General features: G+C 42.4%; 1 protein-coding gene across 8 annotated transcripts in view; it reads right to left on the bottom strand.

Annotated features, from left to right (window-relative positions):
• Positions 1–20,508, bottom strand: part of MIB2 (MIB E3 ubiquitin protein ligase 2) — a 402,179-nt gene that overhangs the window by 212,755 nt on the left and 168,916 nt on the right. For 4 of the 8 annotated variants that reach the window (XM_086921481.1, XM_086921485.1, XM_086921482.1 and 1 more), the window contains exons 2-5: positions 12,854–13,208; positions 4,432–4,603; positions 2,976–3,082; positions 1,366–1,560 (exon numbers count right to left, since the gene is read on the bottom strand). In XM_086921481.1, coding sequence (XP_086777607.1) covers positions 1,366–1,560; positions 2,976–3,082; positions 4,432–4,603; positions 12,854–13,100 — 721 coding nt within the window. In that variant the 5' untranslated portion in view covers positions 13,101–13,208. The remainder of the gene's footprint in view (positions 1–1,365; positions 1,561–2,975; positions 3,083–4,431; positions 4,604–12,853; positions 13,209–20,508) is intronic. The other 4 variants (XM_086921483.1, XM_086921487.1, XM_086921480.1 and 1 more) reach the window with 1 other exon arrangement.

Genomic DNA, 20,508 nt, shown 5'->3' with positions numbered 1-20,508 from the left:
CTCTATTTCTGCTTCCTCCCAGTTCCTATCCGTTTGGGAGTACCTGCACATTGTGTTTGCATGCCCACTTATTACTATTTTTGTTATAGTGACATTCCACTGTACAGCACTCCGAAGTTGCATCTAGACTGTCTCATGCTTTAACAGAAATTCATAAAGACGTGCAACCCTGAAACTTGGCACTGCCACAACAAACTAACCCCACAATTTTCCCCAAAAGCTTTAGCATCAAGCTGCAATAAACTGCAATGCATTCTGCAGTGTGAAACTGAATAACGCAGCCACCACTACCTTATGCCATCAGAATATGCTAGGCGCACGTTAGAGAAACACATCTAAAACTCCTGTTCAAAAGGCAGTCAAAAGTTGGAAACCCTTCTGAGAACAAGCATAAATAGTTCTATAAAAATCTGGGGAAGGAAATATTCAGATTCCACAAACATATAAGACAAATAGGGAATATAGTCATTATTCAAGACGGTGGGCTAGTGATGAGTGAGAGTAACAGAGGATGATGGGGCTTTGATTCGTTTGGCAGTTCACTGTTGGCTTGGAGTCTCTGGAAGGGCAGTAGGAAGAGGTAGATCCTGAAAGGTGTCTGGCTTCACCACTCTCCACTGTGCATCTATTTGTAGAAGCCCCTCATGACATCCACAACTTCCTCAAAAGGCAAGTCCACCTCTGGCTCTAGTTCAGTCATAGGAAAGTAAGTCACAGGGTATTTTATAAATGTACCTGGAGGTATAGCATATCCCTTAAGAGGGACAGGGCACTTAGCCGTTTTTTTAAATAGTTTATATGGCACTCTTGTTTCTTTTACATTTTGTTTTGAGACAACACCTAGATAGAGCTGGGGGATATTTGAACAGGAATTGTAAAAGTAACAATAGTTCATCTTGTTCCTTAAGAATACTGAAAGCAGTGGAGCTGGAATTAACCTCTGTAAATCCCTGCTGAGGATTAAGAGTCCAGCAGGTTTGAAGCCCTTGGTGATGACCATGTTTGAATAGCTGATGAAGGAGGTGGTGTACACCACAGAAGACATTTGGGGCATAAGAACAGCAACTGCTTTTGGCTAAGGAAAAAATAATCTAGGACAATAAAGCTACTTTTTCCAATGGTGTTTTAAAGGGAAGGAATGTAAAACAGTAACACTGCAGCAGTAAGAATTGCAAAATGCCTTAAAGGGCTATATTAGTCCAATCCAATTGTTTCCAGTTTAGAAGCCACAAAATAACTTAAACTAGACAGAGGCCCATTTGAAATAAAAGGTGTGGCTCATTAAGAGATATGAAACACCGAACGTGATTTGTGTAGTGTTGCGTACAGTGCACGGCCTTGGATGGTGCAGTCCTGATCACACACCTAGCTTCGGTAAATGTTCCTTGTAGTAGGTGCCTCCAGATGCATCGGTTAGGCACTTCAGGTCCACCTTCCCTTTATGACCCACTCTGTAGACGTTGGTAGTCCCATCTGCCCATGTCACACTGGCCACACTGCGGCCGGTTTCCACGTCCCAGCCACGGATATCCACCACCTTTCCAGTTTTCCCCTCGCCACCTGATAGGGGAAAGAAAGATGAGGAGTCAGCAGACAGGGCAAGGGCACCCAAGCAAACATCCCTCCAGGTCAACTGGCTGGAATCCACTGTAGCTCCAAACGGTTTCCACAGATCTGCTTTTTATTATAGAAAACACTATAAAGTAGCCATACAGGGACATATACAGTGCTATAGAAAAGAGGCAAAATAAATAAAATTAAACCCTTTTTGTCAGAAATAGGTTTTGGAGCAACAAAGACTGTGGCCAAGAGTGAGGCAGAAAAAGGCAACCCAAGGCTTTCCATCTGCATACAATGACAGTAGTAATCCAAACGACAGCAATCTTATTTTTGATTGAAAGCAATAAAAGATATCAACAATAAAATAATAGCATAAACAAAGACTACTACTATTGCTACTAACAACACCAAAAATAACAATAATAAAGCTTCACAACATTGAGTGCCCTAAGCTACCAATAACAGTTATAATTATAACATAAATCTTTCAGTTCCCAAGTGTGTCATCTAATGGTGTGAGTCAGCCTTTAAGCCTTACATCGATGATCATTGGAAGCACCTATCATCTAATCATCAAAGAAGAATTCAGTGAGTGGGTTGCACTGTTCATTCCAGAGAATGAAGGAAGGCACAAGTGACTTTGACACAGATTAAGACCAGTACCCCTCAGGTTATATAAAAGATCTCGGTATCAGGAGCATGAACCTATTGAACGGCATAAGTCTGGGAGTACTCAATTTATGTTTAACCGCATGCGCGCTAGCGGAATTCCGCTCGCACGCTGGATTTTGCGAAAACGCATGTTACGTCACGAGCTGGGCTCGTCATCAGCGTGCGAGCGGGCTACGCCATGACGAGCCCAGCTCGTCATCAGCGTCGAAGGGGTTAAAGGAAATCATCCGGCAGACCAAGCACTCACCTTCTATATCTTTTAGAAGCAGGACTGACAGAGGATTATGTGTAGGGCATAAGCTAAAAGGGGATTTACTTCACTGGGTTTTCCCCTCAAGGGGACCCTGGTTACCCCTACACTAGCCAGCTGCTGAAAAATACATTGTCTACAAGGCAAGATTTGGTGTGCCGTGCGGAAATTACAGGAGAGTTGGAATTTGGAATACAGGTAGTCTTGTTACTGACTTTGTGTGATCTTAGGTAAATGAACCACTCAGTGAGGTTCAAATCAGGATAAGTAGATTTACAGCGTTGGGTTTGAAAGTGAGCTCTGCTCACACAAAACAGAATGTTAACATGACAAATAATCTTACAATGATATTGTTTCAAAACGCAAAAAACATACAGAAACCTGACAAAAAATTAAAATATAAGTGTTTTTTCTTTAAAAGCCTTATACCAATTACATTACTTTGCTTTTTTGTAACATTTTTCGGATCTTTCACTGACGATTCCTAGCTTACCATCCTGATTACCCCACTCCCAGTCCGGACCCCTGACCACCTTGGCCCCTTGGAATATGCCCTTGATGGTGACTCGTGGCATGGTCTGGCGTGGACTTAATGTGACTCTGGAATAAGGAGGGAAAACAATCATCAAAAACAAGAAGTTAGAGTGGACAACAGAACACACAAAACACAATAATTCTAAGTACCTTAGACAGACAGGTTTTTGCAACTGCTCACCTCCCCCAAAACAAAGAGCTAGAGAACAACTTATGTGAAGCTATTAAGATCAGGAGCTGTTTTGTTATATTTTTTTAATTACACATTTTTCTGCTTTGATCCCGATTTTCATCAATATGCCTTTCTCTTTAGCCATGTGGGACTCCCACTTTGCAGAATACTAGAGCATCAAATGTGTCTCAACAGTGCGCTGTGTGTTAAAGGCTGCTGGGCCAAAACTTTTAGTGGCGTTTGGACAACCATGAGACTCTTGTGGGACACAATGAACCCATCTTGCACCTAAAGGACTCATTGGAACAACACAAGTAGGCCAATACAATATCTTTCAGGTTTACAAAGACAGAATAACATTGCTAGAAAACTGCTTTTTCCGCTAACAGCTTAGCAGAGCCAAAGCCTAATCAGGAAATTACAAAGCCAGAAAAAGCTATATGGTTACACACCAAAGAAAATATCTATCTGATTCAGGTGCATGGTGTACATGCCTTGAAACAAATACAACTGATCCTTACTGTCCATTCATCCCAAGCCATTCCCTTCATAAGGAACCTGAGATTGCATTAGAAGTGCATCACATAACAAAGAATGTTTAGTATAGCATTTATCTAGCAAATAACCCCTACAACACATGCTATATTGGTCCTTGAACTCATTAACAGGATTCTGCTCTACACATCCTGTGCCAATCCAGCAGTGCCAGCCATTTTCTCCTCCTCCCAGAAGTATGGGGATACAATTAGATGATGTTGGGTGCAATTCGATGCTCTCACTGCCAGTGGGCCAAAGTTGACCTTCTCGTGTTGCCATGTTCTAAATCAAAACTAGATCTGATTGCACCTCCAGTCCACATAAACCAAGAACTCACAGGTTAGATACTTCCGATTACTTCCATGACAAATTGTGCGCCATTAATGTAAACCCAAGAAACACCCCATGAATTCTCTCTCCTGCCTGTGTCAATTTTACCCTAGAATACCAGGATGGGTACTGAATATGTATTATTTCTGAGAGCAATAGTAGATTTGATTTAGCTGTGCAGGAACCATGTTTTGGTGTAGATGAAAGTTCTTTAGGGGGTTGAGACCAAGTGTCCAATATATAAATAAATACGAGTACAGTATAAACTCTTTGGGAGATCCTCACTTTCATCTGCAATTTGGTATCTAAAGAAAAATAGGCTTACTTAAAGGCTATATGAGGGCTTTGTCCCAACGATGAATGACTAAGTACTCACGGCCTGGAGTGGGCAGTCTCATAGCGCTCAAAGGCATGGGAGAGGTCATGCTTGTTGTTCATGTAGCACTGTGTACAGAGGTCGTAGTCGAAGCAAACTTTACACTTCCAGCGCATGCCCCGAATGCCATGTTTCTTGCAGCAGTCACAAATAATGTTGGGGTGGCGGACGCCTGCAGTGTAAGACAGAGCAAGAAATGTTCTTAAACACCAAAGTCACTACTGAGCTAAGAAGGTGATGCATGGACATATAATCACTGCCATTTTTATGAAGAAACACCACTTGTGAATTGGAAGCACTGATAATCGTTAAAATCTCAACCAGGATATTGGAATTATGTCAAACTTTAAAGATAAGTCACTCTTTGACAAGCTATAACGAAATGTGCATAGAGTCCTGCAATCATTGGCAAGTGTCTAGATTCGTGTACAAGAGTCAAGTGAATTTGTAGTTATTTATAGCGGTTTATCTAACAAAACAAATTCAGTTTTTATTGGTTTGAGTATTAGGTAGGTACTTCACATTCAACTCCAGATTAGCTTCACTCAGGTACTAAATCACCAAATGTTGCTAGCTGAGAACTTTTCAGAAAGAGTTGAGTGTCTTTGCTGTATTGATGGATCTTGAGGTCGTCTGTGAGCATGGATTTTAGGGGGTTTCAATTATGCGTTGGGTAAAATGGGGAAGAAGGATGGAGCCCTGCGGTTCTGAGCAGGAAAACGGTAGCTTTGGAATTTTGCAGTTCCTCCTTTGGAGTTTGTGGTGGTTGTCTAGGTAGGAGGTGAATCACTGCAGGGCTTCATGAATCCCAGGTGTGCAGCAGGGCTTGATCTTAGACTGTTGAAAGTTGCAGAGTTCAAACAGAACAGGCAGCAGCAAACATTTCTGTCATTGATGAGGACAGCAGTGTTTACTACTTGAAGAGTAGGTGTATCCGTTAAGATATAAGATTGTTCTTGCTAATCAGCACTTGTAGTAGCTGGAGACTGACTTTTTGACGATTTTTCCCAAGACTGATAAAGTTGAAACTGGCAAGATCATCCAGGCCAGGTGTCACTTTTTTCAGCATATGGAGTATCTGCTCTCTCATGAGGGCATCGGCGAAGGACCCTTGCCTGACCAAGTTGGTTTTGAGGAGAGGTTTTGAGGTCATCTTGTTGAAAAGATTTAATAATGGACGAAGACAGAATGTTGTCTTAACAATAGCCTTGCATGTCGGCGAATTCAGAGTGCTAGAGGTGGTTGAAGAGAGTCCACTTGACAGTACAGCGTAGAGGTATAGGAGTCAGTGTGGATTACTTATTGTTTATGTTCTCAGTAAAGATGTGAGTAATGCCTAGTATATGTTTATTGATAGAGTAACTGGAGGGCCTGAGAGTGGACTGATGAAGTGCTCGATGGCCTTAAAGAGTAGATGACATATGATAACTCCTTCACTAATGGCAGTCTTGTAGAAGGAAGCTTTAGTTGGGTAATCAACGATTTGCTTGTTCAACTAATAGATCTGAGTTGGGTGAGGTTGTAAGAGACTGGTTCACCATCATTTCATTGCATGTCTGCATTTAACATACTCGTTCCTGAAGGGTTCTTGGTTGAGCAGTGGTGTTTTGGGTGGCACATTAAGTTCTTAATTGTTTTTTCAGAGTTATGTTGTTAATGCTGAGAAGTGTTGCCAAGCGATATGGGTTTGAAGAAGTTTGGCAGGTTGATGAGAATATCTTGGTCGGTGTCCATGGATAGAAGCAGACTGTTAATTGTTCTCTATTTTGGCTGACCGTGTTGCAAAGGTGCATTATTAAAGATAGAGAAAGGAATGACAAACTGTTCACCCAGTCCAGTTAAATTTGGACCTAGCAGTGAATTGTGGGTAAGGCTCATATGATGAAGCCAAGTATCTTAACTTTGGAGAAGGTGGATTCACTGATGTACTACAATATGAGTGTTGAGGAGAAGCATTCCTTCACTATCTTTGTGCTGGAGTTGCCAGGTTGGTTAAAGTCTCTGTTATGTATGTAGCATCAGTGTACTGAAATGATGTGGTGGTAAGGAGCTATGAAATGTTTTTCTGTAATTTTCTGGTTTACATGGGGTGAGGGGCCTGTCCATAAGGCTGGGCGAGGGAAGTGGCAGGTGGTGAGCCCTAATGACTTCAGTGTTGCAAAGCCGCCAAATGTACAGGGCCAGGACAACTGGAAGATGAATGAATGTCCACCACCCATTTTGTACGTGTGATCAGTGTATCGAATTCTACAGCTTGCAGAGATGACAATGTTGACTATATATGTGAAAGTGGGTGTCAACCACCTCTTGTACCTAATGAGCAGGAATGACACTGACCAGCACTCTTGGGCAATATATCACATTCTGTGAAGCCACCCTACAGAATGTGATATATTGCCCAAGAGTCACTTACACACAAAACTGATGCAATGTAGCTGTACAATGGCATTCAATGTTTCTAATCCTTGTTATCTCTTAAAAGTAACTTGCAAGTTTTTTCATACGTTCCTCCACGATTTTATTGATTTAAACTAGGTCAGTTAATCATAATAACAGAGATGTCAGATTTTCATTATTTCAAGTTCATTGGTTGTTAATTATAACAAAGATACACAGCTGATAATCGTAATAGAAATCTCAGACTTTCATTAATTGTATTAATGTGTAGGAGTGTCATGATCAGGAGTTGACAATCATAACCGATAACGTGCTTCACCATAGCTAAGACATTGCCTCATATGGTATTCATATTAAATATTAATGAGTATTCCTTCAAATGTTGTTACTTTAACCCATTAAGAAGATTGTATTTAAAACACTTGAGACAGGTATAAAAGTGTAAGATAGAAAACTGCATTCCCCAAAGAGTTAAACAATAATTCATTGTTGTAACAACAGATCTCAGAGGAAAAATATGAAAAACTATGGAATGGCATTCTTACTTATTACTCCATTCAAATTCTTAAAAGTGCTCGAGCATCAGATTTACCAATCAGTTTCAAAGTAACTCCTACATTCATTATCTAATTACATACTTTCCATTTAAAGTGAAGGCAACAAAAAAGGCTGATATGTCTAATCAATTTGTAACATGTAATTCTAGTGCTGCTAATTTAATCAAATATAGTATGTAGCGCCAAATCTAGCAAATTTCTCAAAGTATTTGAGTGTCAAGACAAGCAGTTAAGGATTTATATATAAATCATTCCTTTGAATTTTCTTTAATTCTTAATTATTTAGAGGATTCAAATGATAAGTAAGAAATGTTTAAAAAGTGAGGAGCTTCCACGGCATCACGTTCACCGGGGAATCCCATAAAATCTCTCTGTTTGCCGATGATGTGCTTTTATATCTGACGGAACCTGCAACTTCCCTCCCCAACCTGCAGTCTGAGCTTACACGGTATGAATTAGTGTCGGGGTTTAAAATCAATCTCAGTAAGTCATATATTCTCAACCTCACCCTATCCTCTGAGGCTGCCCTCCACCTCCGGAATCTTACGCCACTAGCATGGGCAACCACGTCCATACAATACCTGGGGGTGTACCTGACTCCAACTCTTGGGGGGACTTTATGCTGCCAACTTCCCCCCGATCCTTGCTCGAATCCAGGGGGAGCATGTTAGGTGGAAGCCGCTTTTTCTTTCTTGGCTTGGCCGTATACACGCCATAAAGATTACTCTCTTACCTAACTTCATTTATCTATTTCAGGCGCTATCTATCGAGATGGAACATGGCTTCTTTCAAAAAGTAAAATCGATGATGCTGAGCTTTATCTGGCAAGGCGGGAGGGCACGTTTTTCCTACTCTTTGCTGCGGCGTCCACGCGCGGATGGAGGAGTCGGCTTACCCGACTTTCTTTTATACTACAAGGCGGCCCAATTGAGAGTCCTGGTGGAATGGTCCCAATTAGAATCTGAAAAACACTGGCTGCACATGGATCGTAGTGTAACCGTATGGACTATTAGGGACATAATATGGCGCCCACGTAAGGACAGACCCCCAAACACCTATATTAGCACCCGCACGCGCACCACCCTTAAAGTTTGGGATACGATTTCCAGCGATAACAGATGGACCTCCTTTCCTTCTCCGTTCACCCCGATCCATTTCAACCCAGCTTTCCCACCGCCACTACACGAGGGACCCTTCAAGACCTGGAAGAAGGGGGGGTGCCTTGCTTTAACTCATCTATTCGACAACTCTGACCCCCTCACCTTTGATCACTGTAAAAGGGACTATGCATTAGAAGACACTGAACGATACCACTACACACAATTGATACATTGGGCACTTTCCCCCGCGGTTCGGGATGCGGCCACTCGACCCCTTACAAAATTTTAGGCCTTCCTCACCAAAGCTTCCTCTATCAAGGGGGTGATCTCCATCATCTATGGCTTTCTGCTTACAACTCTTCTTTCCCCACGCCCCAGATATATGGCTTTGTGGGTAGACATGACCCAACGTCCGTTCCTCGATGAGGATTGGCTCATCTTTGGTCGGATATCACACGCTTCAATCACTTTGTGGAATTGAGAGAGGCGCATCTAAAGACCATGATGGACTGGTATCTGCACCCCTCCAAACTGAAATTAATTTTTCCAGCTACCTCAGACAGTTGTTGGAGGGGGTGCGGTCTATTAGGTGATTTCCGACACATATGGTGGGACTGCCCATTTATTCGCCCCTACTGGGAAGAAATTTTAGCTCATATAAAAGACATGCTCGGATACCCCATCCCTGTCACTATTGAAGGGATCCTTCTGGGCTTGCGGGACCCTTCCCTTATTCACCAAACTCGATCAGATAAAAAAATCATGTGGCTTTGCATCAGGGCGGCTAAGGTCAGTCTGGTGGCTGCCTGGAAACAGAAGGAGGCCCCGGCTATTTCTCTCTGGCACTCTCGGCTCTGGAGGCTGCTTAGTCTTGAACGTATGGCCGACATATTCAGAGATACCTTTAAGAACTTTGAGTATCAGTGGGGCCCCTAGTTACCTTCCTCTCTTATGGACTTCCATCTGCGGTATGTCCCTCAACAGTTAGAGCTCTTCACCTGTTCCAAGTCTGATGAATACTTCAGTGATATTTAATTCCAGTCTTATCTTTGTACAGCCGTCATCACGGGTGGGGGGAGGGTGAGGAGGGGAGGAGGGTGAGGAGGGGGGAAGGGTTCGGGAGGGAGGGGGCTTGTACTGTTGGGTTAGGTGTCCTACGTTGGGACGGGTTTTGTTCTGCTTTTTCTGTTTTTTTTTCCTGCCTAAGGCCTTCCAGCTGGACTTGATACGAGATGGCGCTGCAGAGGCCTCGGACGCACACTATCGCCCTGCGCAAAGGCTCAGTCAAGTTACTTACTTCCAAATGGCACTATGAGTAATTTTAACGGGGCAACTCCAGTACATTATGCAGCTGTATCCTTCATTTTGCTTCTAACGACGCAGTGGAGCTGGTCTAGTTTTTCCTAAACAATTTGACTAACTGACATTTTACCCTATTGGCATGCATTGCTCCCCTGCGTGGGACTACAGAACTGGTATGTTTTCATTTGTGGATTGTTTGATGCAAAATCTAATAAAAACCTTTTGGACAAAAAAAAAAGTGAGGAGCTCATATGTCAGAGATATTACCCTTAAGTATATTTGTGTTAGCGACTTATAACTAAGCTCATAGGTTACCCTTAAGTATATTCATGTTAGCGACTTATAACTAAGCATTAAACTATGTTGACAGCCTAAAGCCATAAGAAGTATACCTATATGATGACTGACATAAGAGCGGCATAGTAACCCTCTACACATCAGATCAGACAGTACACCAAAGTGACAAGTCAATGTAACTTAATAAATAGGTCCTCAAGATGGCCTCTGCTGCACGTTCTCGTCATTTCTTCATGGAACTATATGGCTGGTTAAATGGGTAGCCACTGCTGGTAGTGGACAGCACAGAGATTGTTTCCAAAGCACTGCCACATGTCACAGTCAAGGAAATACTTGATTATTCTATGCATTACAATGAGAACCAGAAAATCTGCATGGGAGGCCATAAAGAGTAAAGTAAATGAAAAATGTTTGTTTCACATTTATTTGTGTCACTTTTAAACATTACCTACCTTAACTACGTAGTTGAGAGTATCACTGGGTCTCAGTGTGCTTTTTATGGTTTTGCCTGTATTATAGGTTACCTATGGTTTCAATCCAATACATTCTTTTGTATGTGGATCAAGTTTTAGAAGATGCTATGGCTTTTGTATGATCTTGAATACTTGTTGAGAGTCTGCTGTAAACTTTGGGACTTTTTTTAACTTCAGTATTTCTTTGATCATTTGGAATGAATAGATTACTTCTATCTGCATTATTCAGTTTAATTAGCAAACTTTTGAAAGTTTTCTAGGTATATCATCTTAACCTTGGACTCACTTCAGTTTCATACATTTGTTTTTCATTACACAGTCTTTCAGATCTGAACTGCTCAATATATTCTTTGTCTGATCCAGATTAAGAATGCAAAAAACTGTTCGCTATGTAGAGTGTTGCTAGACACACACCGCACATATATATTAAGAATGGATTTGGTAAAAGTGGTCACAAGTTGTGCATAGACTTTTACCAAATCCATTCTGTTTTTTTAGGAGTTCATCTATGTACTAATTGGTCAGTTAGCAAAAAAATGATTTGTAGTGTACTCAACTTACCTCATGAATTTTAATGAGAAAGGTCAAGAATTGTGACCCACTTTGAATCACAGGGATGGTGGCCTGCTGTGGTCAGCAGACCACCATGTCTGACTGCTTTTAAAATAAAGCACTTTTTTAATGCAACCTGTTTTCCTTAAAAAGACATGGATGTGTTTAAAAAACAAAAAAGGTCAAATGTGCTTAACATTTTCTAAGAGTAGTCACTGTGAGAATATTTTTTCAACATTTTCAAAGAGGAAGGGGGTCTCTTGTGAATGAGGTACCATTACATTGTTGTTGATAATATATTAATGGTTTGCGACTGCCTTTTTGTCAGAAAATATAAAAAATATACCATTCCGAATCAATATTTGGAAGGACCTCCCTAAAAACGCCCTTTCCAAATACCACTTCGGAAAGTAGCTGCAAACTCAAATTGCAAGTCGATAATGTGCCTCGGCAGTTCGGGCTGGCCTGTCCCCTTGAGGAGCAGGATCAAGACTGATTTGCATATGGCTGGGTTCAAACTGGGGTGGCAGGGTGAGCAAAAGAAAAATGGATTTAACCCAGATCTCTTGACTGGAGGTGAATGTTTGATTTGCTCAGTATAACGTCCATCATTTGTCTGCACAGCATTTTTCGCCCTATGTGGGATGGGTATGCCCAAACATGTCTCAGTTGCTCACTGGATTCAAGCTAGCCTGGCTGAAGAGGGGTGATACACCGAAACCAGTCCCAGGATGCTTGTTCCTGGATGGGTATGCCCAAACATGTCTCAGTTGCTCACTGGATTCAAGCTAGCCTGGCTGAAGAGGGGTGATACACCGAAACCAGTCCCAGGATGCTTGTTCCTGGTCCAGGGAGGACATTGCTTGGCAGTTGGGCTGGACTGTTCCTAAGAGGAGCAAGGACAAGACTAATTTGCATATGGTTGGCTTCACACTGGAATGGCAGGGTGAGCAAAAGAACAATGGATTTAACCCAGATTTCTTGACTGGGGTGAATTTTTTATTTGTTCAGTATTCCGTCCATCATTTGTTTGCACAAATCTATTAAAAGCCATTAGTTTGAACTTGGAGTTACTGAACTTTCATGTAGAATCACTTGAAATTTGTAAACCTTGTAAAATTTTGACTATGTGTCAATTAAAACCTATTATTACTGTCCATCGAAATGTATATGTCAACAGAAAATCAATGCAGCTTTACAACTCTAGATGAACTTAGAGCTGGAAGCACTACCAAAGACTGAAGCAAAACCTACTGAGATATAGAATTATTGTCATGCTTCCCTTATAAATCAACAGGCGCTTACAATAACTGCTAAGCCACATGGATACATCAAACCAAAATTATTATCACTGATAAGTTACGACGAAATGCTAATTGGTACTTAAAATCACTGCAAACACACAATGATCTCTCTGCTGGAACTTGAATCCTTTCAAGCAGATGAAGAATCTTGCATTAGTAAGATCCTAAAATTTCTACGTAGATACACAAACCGGGATTGGGAATCATTATGGAACTGCAAAGTTAAGTAAAGTGGGACCTAGAATTACTGCAATGCTAAATTTCATGCAATGCTAAATGGGACCTGTGATCATTGACCAAGTAGAAGTCGAAGTCAAACAAAGTCTAGCACTCAATACTGGAAGCTCACGCCAAATGCCAGGACTGCACATATGAAGAAAACTTACACAAAATGGGCAATCACCGGAGCGCTTGGCGCTGAGAAAGGCTTTTGTACTTACCTATCTGTGCATTATCATATAACAGAAGGTCGAAGGATCCCTGGAAGCCAGTTCTGTAGTTGGTCCTTGTCCCATGATCCCACTGAACCACTACTGTGCGATCTGGGGTGGTAGGGCTGCCCTGTCGCCCAACCTCAACCACGGTGCCAATATTGCCTTCACCATTGTCCTGGTTGCCCCATTTCCAGTCCAGACCTCGAACAACACGCATGCCGACCTGCATGCTGGTGTTTTGGTCCAATTCCATGCCTTCGAGTTGGGTGTGAGGCTGTTCAAGGCCTGGCAGGACAAGGCGGGAGAGGAGGAGGAGCTAGATGGGCAAAGAGGAAGGGAGAGTTCAGTCCACAGGATGTACCTGGAAATAAAAGGCAACATTTCAGACTAGGCAAAGTGATACATACTTTTTCACTTCTCACAAACAACTCATACTACAAGAATTTAAGCCACTGATGGCAGACCATTAGAAAAGAACATACAGTTGATCCTGTAAATAACTAACTCAGTAGCCAAAGCTATCACTTTTAACAGGAAGAGGTTTTTATTTAAATGGTCGTTAAAGGAAGGGTGTTAAAATGAATATACATGAAAAAAACAGAAGGTGCTAACGCAGTCTTGGGCCAAGAAAGATCTCCAAACACTTTTAAAGCCCTTCTGTACTAGATTTATTTTGCATAGGCTTGTAGGGAAATACTTATTTTTGTATGGTAACCCCCAAAGATTTGGACTGATGCTGCTAGTTTTTCGACACACTGAGGCCTTCCAACCAGAGCCTGTGCCCTAAACTTAAAATGTGTTTGTTTGATTTGCATATACTCAACTGGCATAATATAACTTACTTACTTGTAAGTTCCTAATATGTGTTTCCCAGGGCCTGTAGGTTACCGTGTCTCCCCAGGGATTGCAGAACTGGGTGTGAAAAACATAGAACATGGATCCCAGTCTGCAACAGTAAAAACCCACAACTGTCGTTTTTACTGTGGAAAAGGCTGGTAGCCCCATTGGAGAGTGTAGAGTGGCAGGTTAATACACCAGCCCTGCTGACTTCTGACTGGGACTACTAAAGCTGATACAGTAAGGTATCAAACATCTCATTACATTTAGCCCAACTTGATGTCCAATTCTAAATTGATGCAACTTTTTTCAGAGTGCAACATTTGCAAAGTTGCCACTTTGTTGCACTAAATCCCAAGTGTGTGTCCAGTCACACATGGCTTCCTGTCGTTTTGGAGACGTGCAAACGACTTCCAGGAAAATAAACAATAGCAGTCTGCATGGGAGAGATGTGTTCCCTCTCCCTGGCAGGGAGCCACACTGGTGTTGACCCTAAAAGGCGATCTTCAAAGGAGAAGCCGCCTAGGAAGAGCAAATGGGGAACACTTGGGAGAGGGCTGTTCTATTGATTAGGTAGACAGGCTGTCATTCGAGAAGGAGAGGGGAAACCTGTTGCCACCATTTTTTCTGGGGTGTGTACCCTCCTTGATAGCCACACCTCTGGGTTTGGCGAGGGGGCTTTGTAGGCCAAGAGAGGGGTTCTGCCATTTTGGAAGTGGGCTGAATGGTGCATCCTGGGATTGCCAGATGCCACACTTCACAGGAAGTGGTCATCTTCCTGACAGAGAGCCGGATCTGGTGGCTCAGTAGACTAAAGCAGCCACTGCAGGGGCCTGTGTTCAACCTCATGGTCACAGGATCAAATCCCGGCAGGGTCCACTCAGCCTTTCATCAATTTGAGGTCGATAAAATGAGTACCATTGAGTTGGGTAACAATAAACATCTGTTATTCAGCACCAGGACACCTTCAGGTAATCGTGCACTTTACAAATACATCTGTTATGTTATCTGGAGGGAGAGGACTTGGTAGCCCATTGGCTACCAACTGCATCCTACTCTGAGTGCATTTCTGAGCATAAATAGGGCACCCTAGCACCTAGAACTCAGATCTCCACTGGATTAGAAGGACAGAAGGACTGCCTGGCTGCACCAGACGCAATACCAGGCAACTCGTAGCCCTACTAGGCACAAGAGGAGTTTGATGGACTTGTTTGTGATTAATTCAAAAGTGCATATTTACAATACCTTGTAAATTGTGTATTTCCTGAATCCTACGGTGGATCTTTTTCAATCTGGTGTATAAAAATACATAAACATACAGTCTATTTTATAAATTGTGTCGGATTTAGTGTCTCTGATATTTCTTCAATTGTTTTGCTGCTGCTTAAATGCCTAACATTGTTTCTTTGTGTAAGCCTGACTGCTCAGAGCCGCAGCTACCCAGGGATGAATTAAGGGTTTCTCCTACGAAAATCTACTGGTCCTAAAGGAGTTGGTAAGTGCATTACACGGTGAGGTTGCACAACCACACAATATAATACACCCCATTTCCTTACAGAGCTCATTGGTTATTTATTTTCTATTAAGGTAAGGTAGGAGGGTGTTCTCTTAAGCCGTTTGGAAAGGTAAAGGTTTATCACAGTTTGTTTGTTTGAAGTAAGTCACTGACTAACAGAGAAAAAGAATTTACATATCTGGATTTGATCTTTCTCCCTTAGTCTCTTGATAGCCCTTGATGAAAGGTGGGCAACTCAGTGATTTCAGATTGAGTGTATGAGTTTCAAAGGGTCAAATCCAATCCCCAAGATGCAGTTTAGGCTGCCAAATGCAAGATAATTGTCTTTATATCCAATATAACATGGCTATTGTGGAACCAAGAGTGGATTTTGAACTGAACATCTACAGGCTCCCCAGTACTAATGGGTGTGGCCTGGTGTGTTGGGTATGGTGCAGGCTAACCAGACCTTATAATTTAGGAACGTGTCTCAATCGAGGCTCTAATTCTGATCACACCATTACTTGTAGTGACATTGGTCAGCTAGGTTGGAAGCATTTCAACTCGTCCTTCCAAGAAATCCTCTACACAAGGCTTTGGCCACTGAGCCTCGTGCTGGTGTTTCTATTGTTCAAGAGCCTGTCCTTTCATTGAACAGTTTTGCTGGGCCGAAAGTCCTCAGTAGGCTTGGAAAAGCTGTGCCTTCCTGGGCAGTGTAATTTTCTTTTGTCAGGCAGTGTTTTCCCACAGTAAAAATCAACCATAATATGTGTACCCTGGAGGTGCTCCATCTTTTTAAAATTCTATTTGTAATCAGATGACTGGGAAGCACACAAATTGCATGAATGTGGCTACTGTATCCCCAACCTAGTCTATGTTGTCACTGGTGGCGGCGCAGTGAATTCATACTTGAAAGGCACAATGTCCATGGAGGAAGACTACCTACTGACTGTCCCCAGTTCAGATGCCTATCCAACTTCCAAAACTGGGGTCCATTATCTTGTGGTCTCCTTGTCCACGTGGGAAATAGCTGAAGGATTTCTCATTATCTTATGACATAGGAGTAGCTTACAGGCACTTGGATGGTGAGGTCCACTTGGGCTCCCATGTACGTTCTGCATACAATCGTTGCTTCACTTTGGCATTGTCCATGTTCGCTATGACAGACTGCAGGCACTCCTTTTCAAGTCCCCCTTCCCAAATTGTATTCAGCCTTGTGGGCAAGCGGTGGTCACCAGCCCATTACTTTATTCAAAGCATGATTGCCCATGTGTGAATAAAACACACACATCCCCTTCTTTCTGGGTGCTGTATTTAGTCCAAGGAAGCTAGAACAGATGCTGAACTGTTTGAGTGAAATAAAAAAAAACACTGGAACTACAGATCAATCTAAACTGGTCTGAACTGTGCAGAGCTCAGAATAATTGATCAACAACCTATAAATTCACATATTCACAAAACGTATGTTTTTGTACGTTTGTGTGATACTCTGCTTTAGGACACGAGGTGGCGCCAGAGTGTTTTACGAGAGAGAGAGAGTTTCGCGGAGGAGTAGAGGTGCGGCGTGGGGCGGCGGCGGCGTTTTTACCGGGAGCTGAAGCTGAGTCTGAAAGCCGTTCCCAAGCCGCCACCAAGCCGCCATCAAACCTAAAGGTGAGCCGCAGTCACAGTGCGAGGCAGAGCCAGGCAGCCGCCAGCGGTATATCGCGGAGTACCGAGGAGCAGTGGGGGATCACAGCGCCGCAGCACACTGACAACGGAGCCAAAGGCAAAGCAAAGGGGGAAGCCTGTTATTTGTAAAAGCCGTCAGCTGAAGAGATCTGAGAGCCGCCGGCTGAAGAGATCTGTGAGCTGGTCCTGCAAGTGTAGCAGCGCGGTGCTTGGGCTGCAAGGGGGTGGGAGTGGAAGTAAGAACTAAGAGCATGTTTTGATACCAAGGGCATTGGACACCGGGAGCCCACTGTACCATTTGACCTTTTTGACCTTTTTGACCCTCTGAGACCAAGAGGGGCATAGAGTGTTTTGAAGGAGCTGGAGACACGATTTTGGGGGAAAAAAAGCGAATAATAAGCTAAACAGCAATGCAGCTCAAGGTATCTCAATAAGAAGACGAACGTCCAGCATAAGCAGAACAGAACCTATATAAAAGCCTATATAAAAGTGTTCCCCAAGAGGCTTAGGGCGCTTAGGGCACAGGAGAAGCACTAAGCCGGGGGCACGGTGAGGAGACTTTTAAAGGAACTTTGCAAAAAATTACTAAGACGCCACAGGAGGAGGCGGGCCCCAGGAAGCGCCATGCAGTCCGCGAAATAATCAACGCGTTTGAAGCCCGAAGCTCAAGGAAAGAAGGTGGAGTAGCAAATGATAATCTAGGGCTGCGGGCTGGGCTTTGTGAGCATCAAGGAGCCAAGGAGCCAAGGGGCTGAAGGAGTTGGAGGAGACACGAGGGGTCTTGAGACATTAGAGTACCTACCAGGAGAAATCCGGAGAAACCTTGAGAAACCCTGAGAAACTTGGAGAGCTGAGGCAAGCCAGAGCCAGCTTAATAGGCAGAGGCAAAGTCTCAGAAGGCGAGCGACAAATACTGGGTACACCCGACCTAACTGACAAGTGCACTCCCTCGACGGCGGCTGTCGCTGAAGCGACAGACTGGCTTAGGGAGTTTTGGCCAAAGAAAAACAGTATATGAGCCGGAAGGGAAAACATTCCGGAAAATTGCAGTTGGAAGATGAGGTCAGGAAAAATCCGACAGCCTCAAATACAGAAAGCAAAAAGAAGGTTGGCAGTAAAGGGGAAAAAAGAACAAGGGAATAAAAGCAACTCAGAAGAGCCAACCGGGAGCGAACAATCTGATCAGGCACATATCCCCATGACAGAGCCTTTCAAGTTTGGGGGAGATAAATTGAAGTTCAATTTTCAGTTCACAAAAGAGCAAGGGGTGGCAACACCAAGCAATAGTAAGGGTGCAAAACCTCAAAATAGTCCCAAAAAACTAACCTGTTTGACCTCATCACGTAAAAAACGCAAGATGAGAAATGACTCGGAAAAAAGTATGAGTCCTAATCTCAAAGAAAAATCAACAATAAAGAACTGGCTGATCAAAACCACGGCACAAGTTCATGCAACCTGCAACCAAACAAAGCTAACCCCAAACTTAACTCCAAATGAGATTAACGAAAATAGCCCAGTAAACATTAACCAGAGCAATTTAGGATCTCAAATAAATCTTCAGAAAAGCGCACAAAAGATAGAGTGGCCCAAATCATTCTCGATCTTCGAAGAATCAGAACTGCGGAGAATGCTCGAAGAAAATACACATAAGGAGGCCGACCCAATGCAACTGAGTCTCGAAAACTTGAGAAAACTGGAAGAACTCGAAAACATTGGTAAAAGGAAGGCAAATGGAGAAAAAAGGAAGCCAATATCCTCACCAATAATCCTAACATCAAGCCCAATTAGACAACCGGCCGATAAGAGCCAGGTCTCTTACACAGTAAAGAATATAACAAAAGAAGATCACCCTATAACGATCTCTTCCTCAGAAAGTCCAAATAGGTCAACAGGGGCACAGCCGCTACAAACCAAAGAAAAATCTACACTCTGGGGGGACGTGCTCCTAAAAAGCTTACAACAAGCAATTAATGCGCTGAATTTCCAATCGAACAAACTCGATGTGCAGGTAGACCTGATGAACCCAATGGCATCACATATATCGGGAATAAATCTGAAACTGGAAAAAATTTCGTTATACCTCACAAAAGAAAAGGAAGAAGAAAAACAATGGAAAGAGAAACTAACAGAACAAAACTGCGTCTGCAAGGACATAATAGATAAATTAGTTTCACTACCAGACATTTTGAAAGAAATATTAGCAGTAACTTGCGGGAAAGCCAATAAAGGTGATAATCCCAACACAGAGGCCAATAAAATTGGAAATCAAAATAGAACTATTCACAACTTAGAAGTAGAAAAACTTTAAATGACTCAGAGGATAACAAACCATTAAAGCGATGTCTGGAAGAAAACAAAACAATGGGTTCATTGGGTATGTCAGAACCCCTAACCAAAAGACAGCGGAAACGGGCAAGGAAGGCAAGAAAAAATGCTATAAAAAATAAGCAGGCAAAACAACTCTTTGCCATCTTCGAACAAAAGACAAAAGAGGCCCCAATTAATCAAATTATAGACATCTCTATCAAAGAAGACAGAAACAAAGGAATTAACAAAGGAAATACCACAGACGAAGCAGAAGACCAAACACAATCCCCAGATCAGATCAAAATAATAGCAAGTAAACAAGGAAAATCAGAAGACGAGGAAAAGTCAAGCATAAACAAAGTCAATGATAAAAGTGATATACTAAAATCAAATCAAAGAGGCCACAGAACAACAAAAAACACAGGAAAACAAGTCACAGAGGGAATGTGAAACTTTGACTCGTAAAGGATTAAATTGGCAGACCGGAGGGAATTTACCATTTATCAAGGAAAGAATGGTAAAAGATCAAAGCCACAAAATTCAGGCAGACAAGTGAGGGAACCAAATATTGGTCTGATAATCACAGCAGGAAATAAAGGAAGAATTTGCAGAGACCATCACGAAACTGAGTCAAACGATAGGACAAGACAAAACGCAAGTAATATACAAATAAGTCAAGGAGAAATGCACCCCCTAAAAGAAGCATCCACAATAGATTATATTCGACCAGATTCGATAACTACGATCTACCAAATTGATAACATACCTCACATTCGGCTTGATCCAGCTGAGGGAAAAAGGAGAGTTTATCAAACACGACATCTCGAAACAGCAAGTATGGTAACAGAATGTAAATTACTATTTAAGCCGGAATTTCAAACAAATGGGAATTCAGATACGCTGAACAGGGGAAATATCCTGCGACTAATCGAAGAGATACCAAAACTAAGGGGAATCACAACAAGCGACCAGAAGGCTGTAGAATTCATTCAAGGAAACAATAATATGAATTCAGAAATAAGCAGTACCACCTGGGCATCTAAAGAAATAGCAGAACTTATTTTCTCCACTAGGACACACTTTTCAGAATGGGGAATAACTTTAGAGCGTCACACCCCAACAAAATATCCATTCCCCTTATTAAAGAACAAGATTTCTCAACCCAACAACGTAAAGGAAACAACCCAAACAATCTTGAGGGGAGCAAGAAGCAAATCAATTTCCGAACAAGATCTGAGTAGCACTAAAACAAAGCAGCAATACCAGGGTTTGAAGGAAAATAAAGACTGGTTTTGGTTGGCACAGGCACTAAACACCCATCGATCCTGATGTAGGCAAAGCAGCAGAAAGA

This window comes from Lissotriton vulgaris, chromosome 5, assembly GCF_964263255.1.
Source record: "Lissotriton vulgaris chromosome 5, aLisVul1.2, whole genome shotgun sequence".
Lineage (NCBI taxonomy): Eukaryota > Metazoa > Chordata > Amphibia > Caudata > Salamandridae > Lissotriton > Lissotriton vulgaris.
Note: the sequence above shows the minus strand (reverse complement) of the source record. Positions and strands in the feature narration are given on the sequence as shown.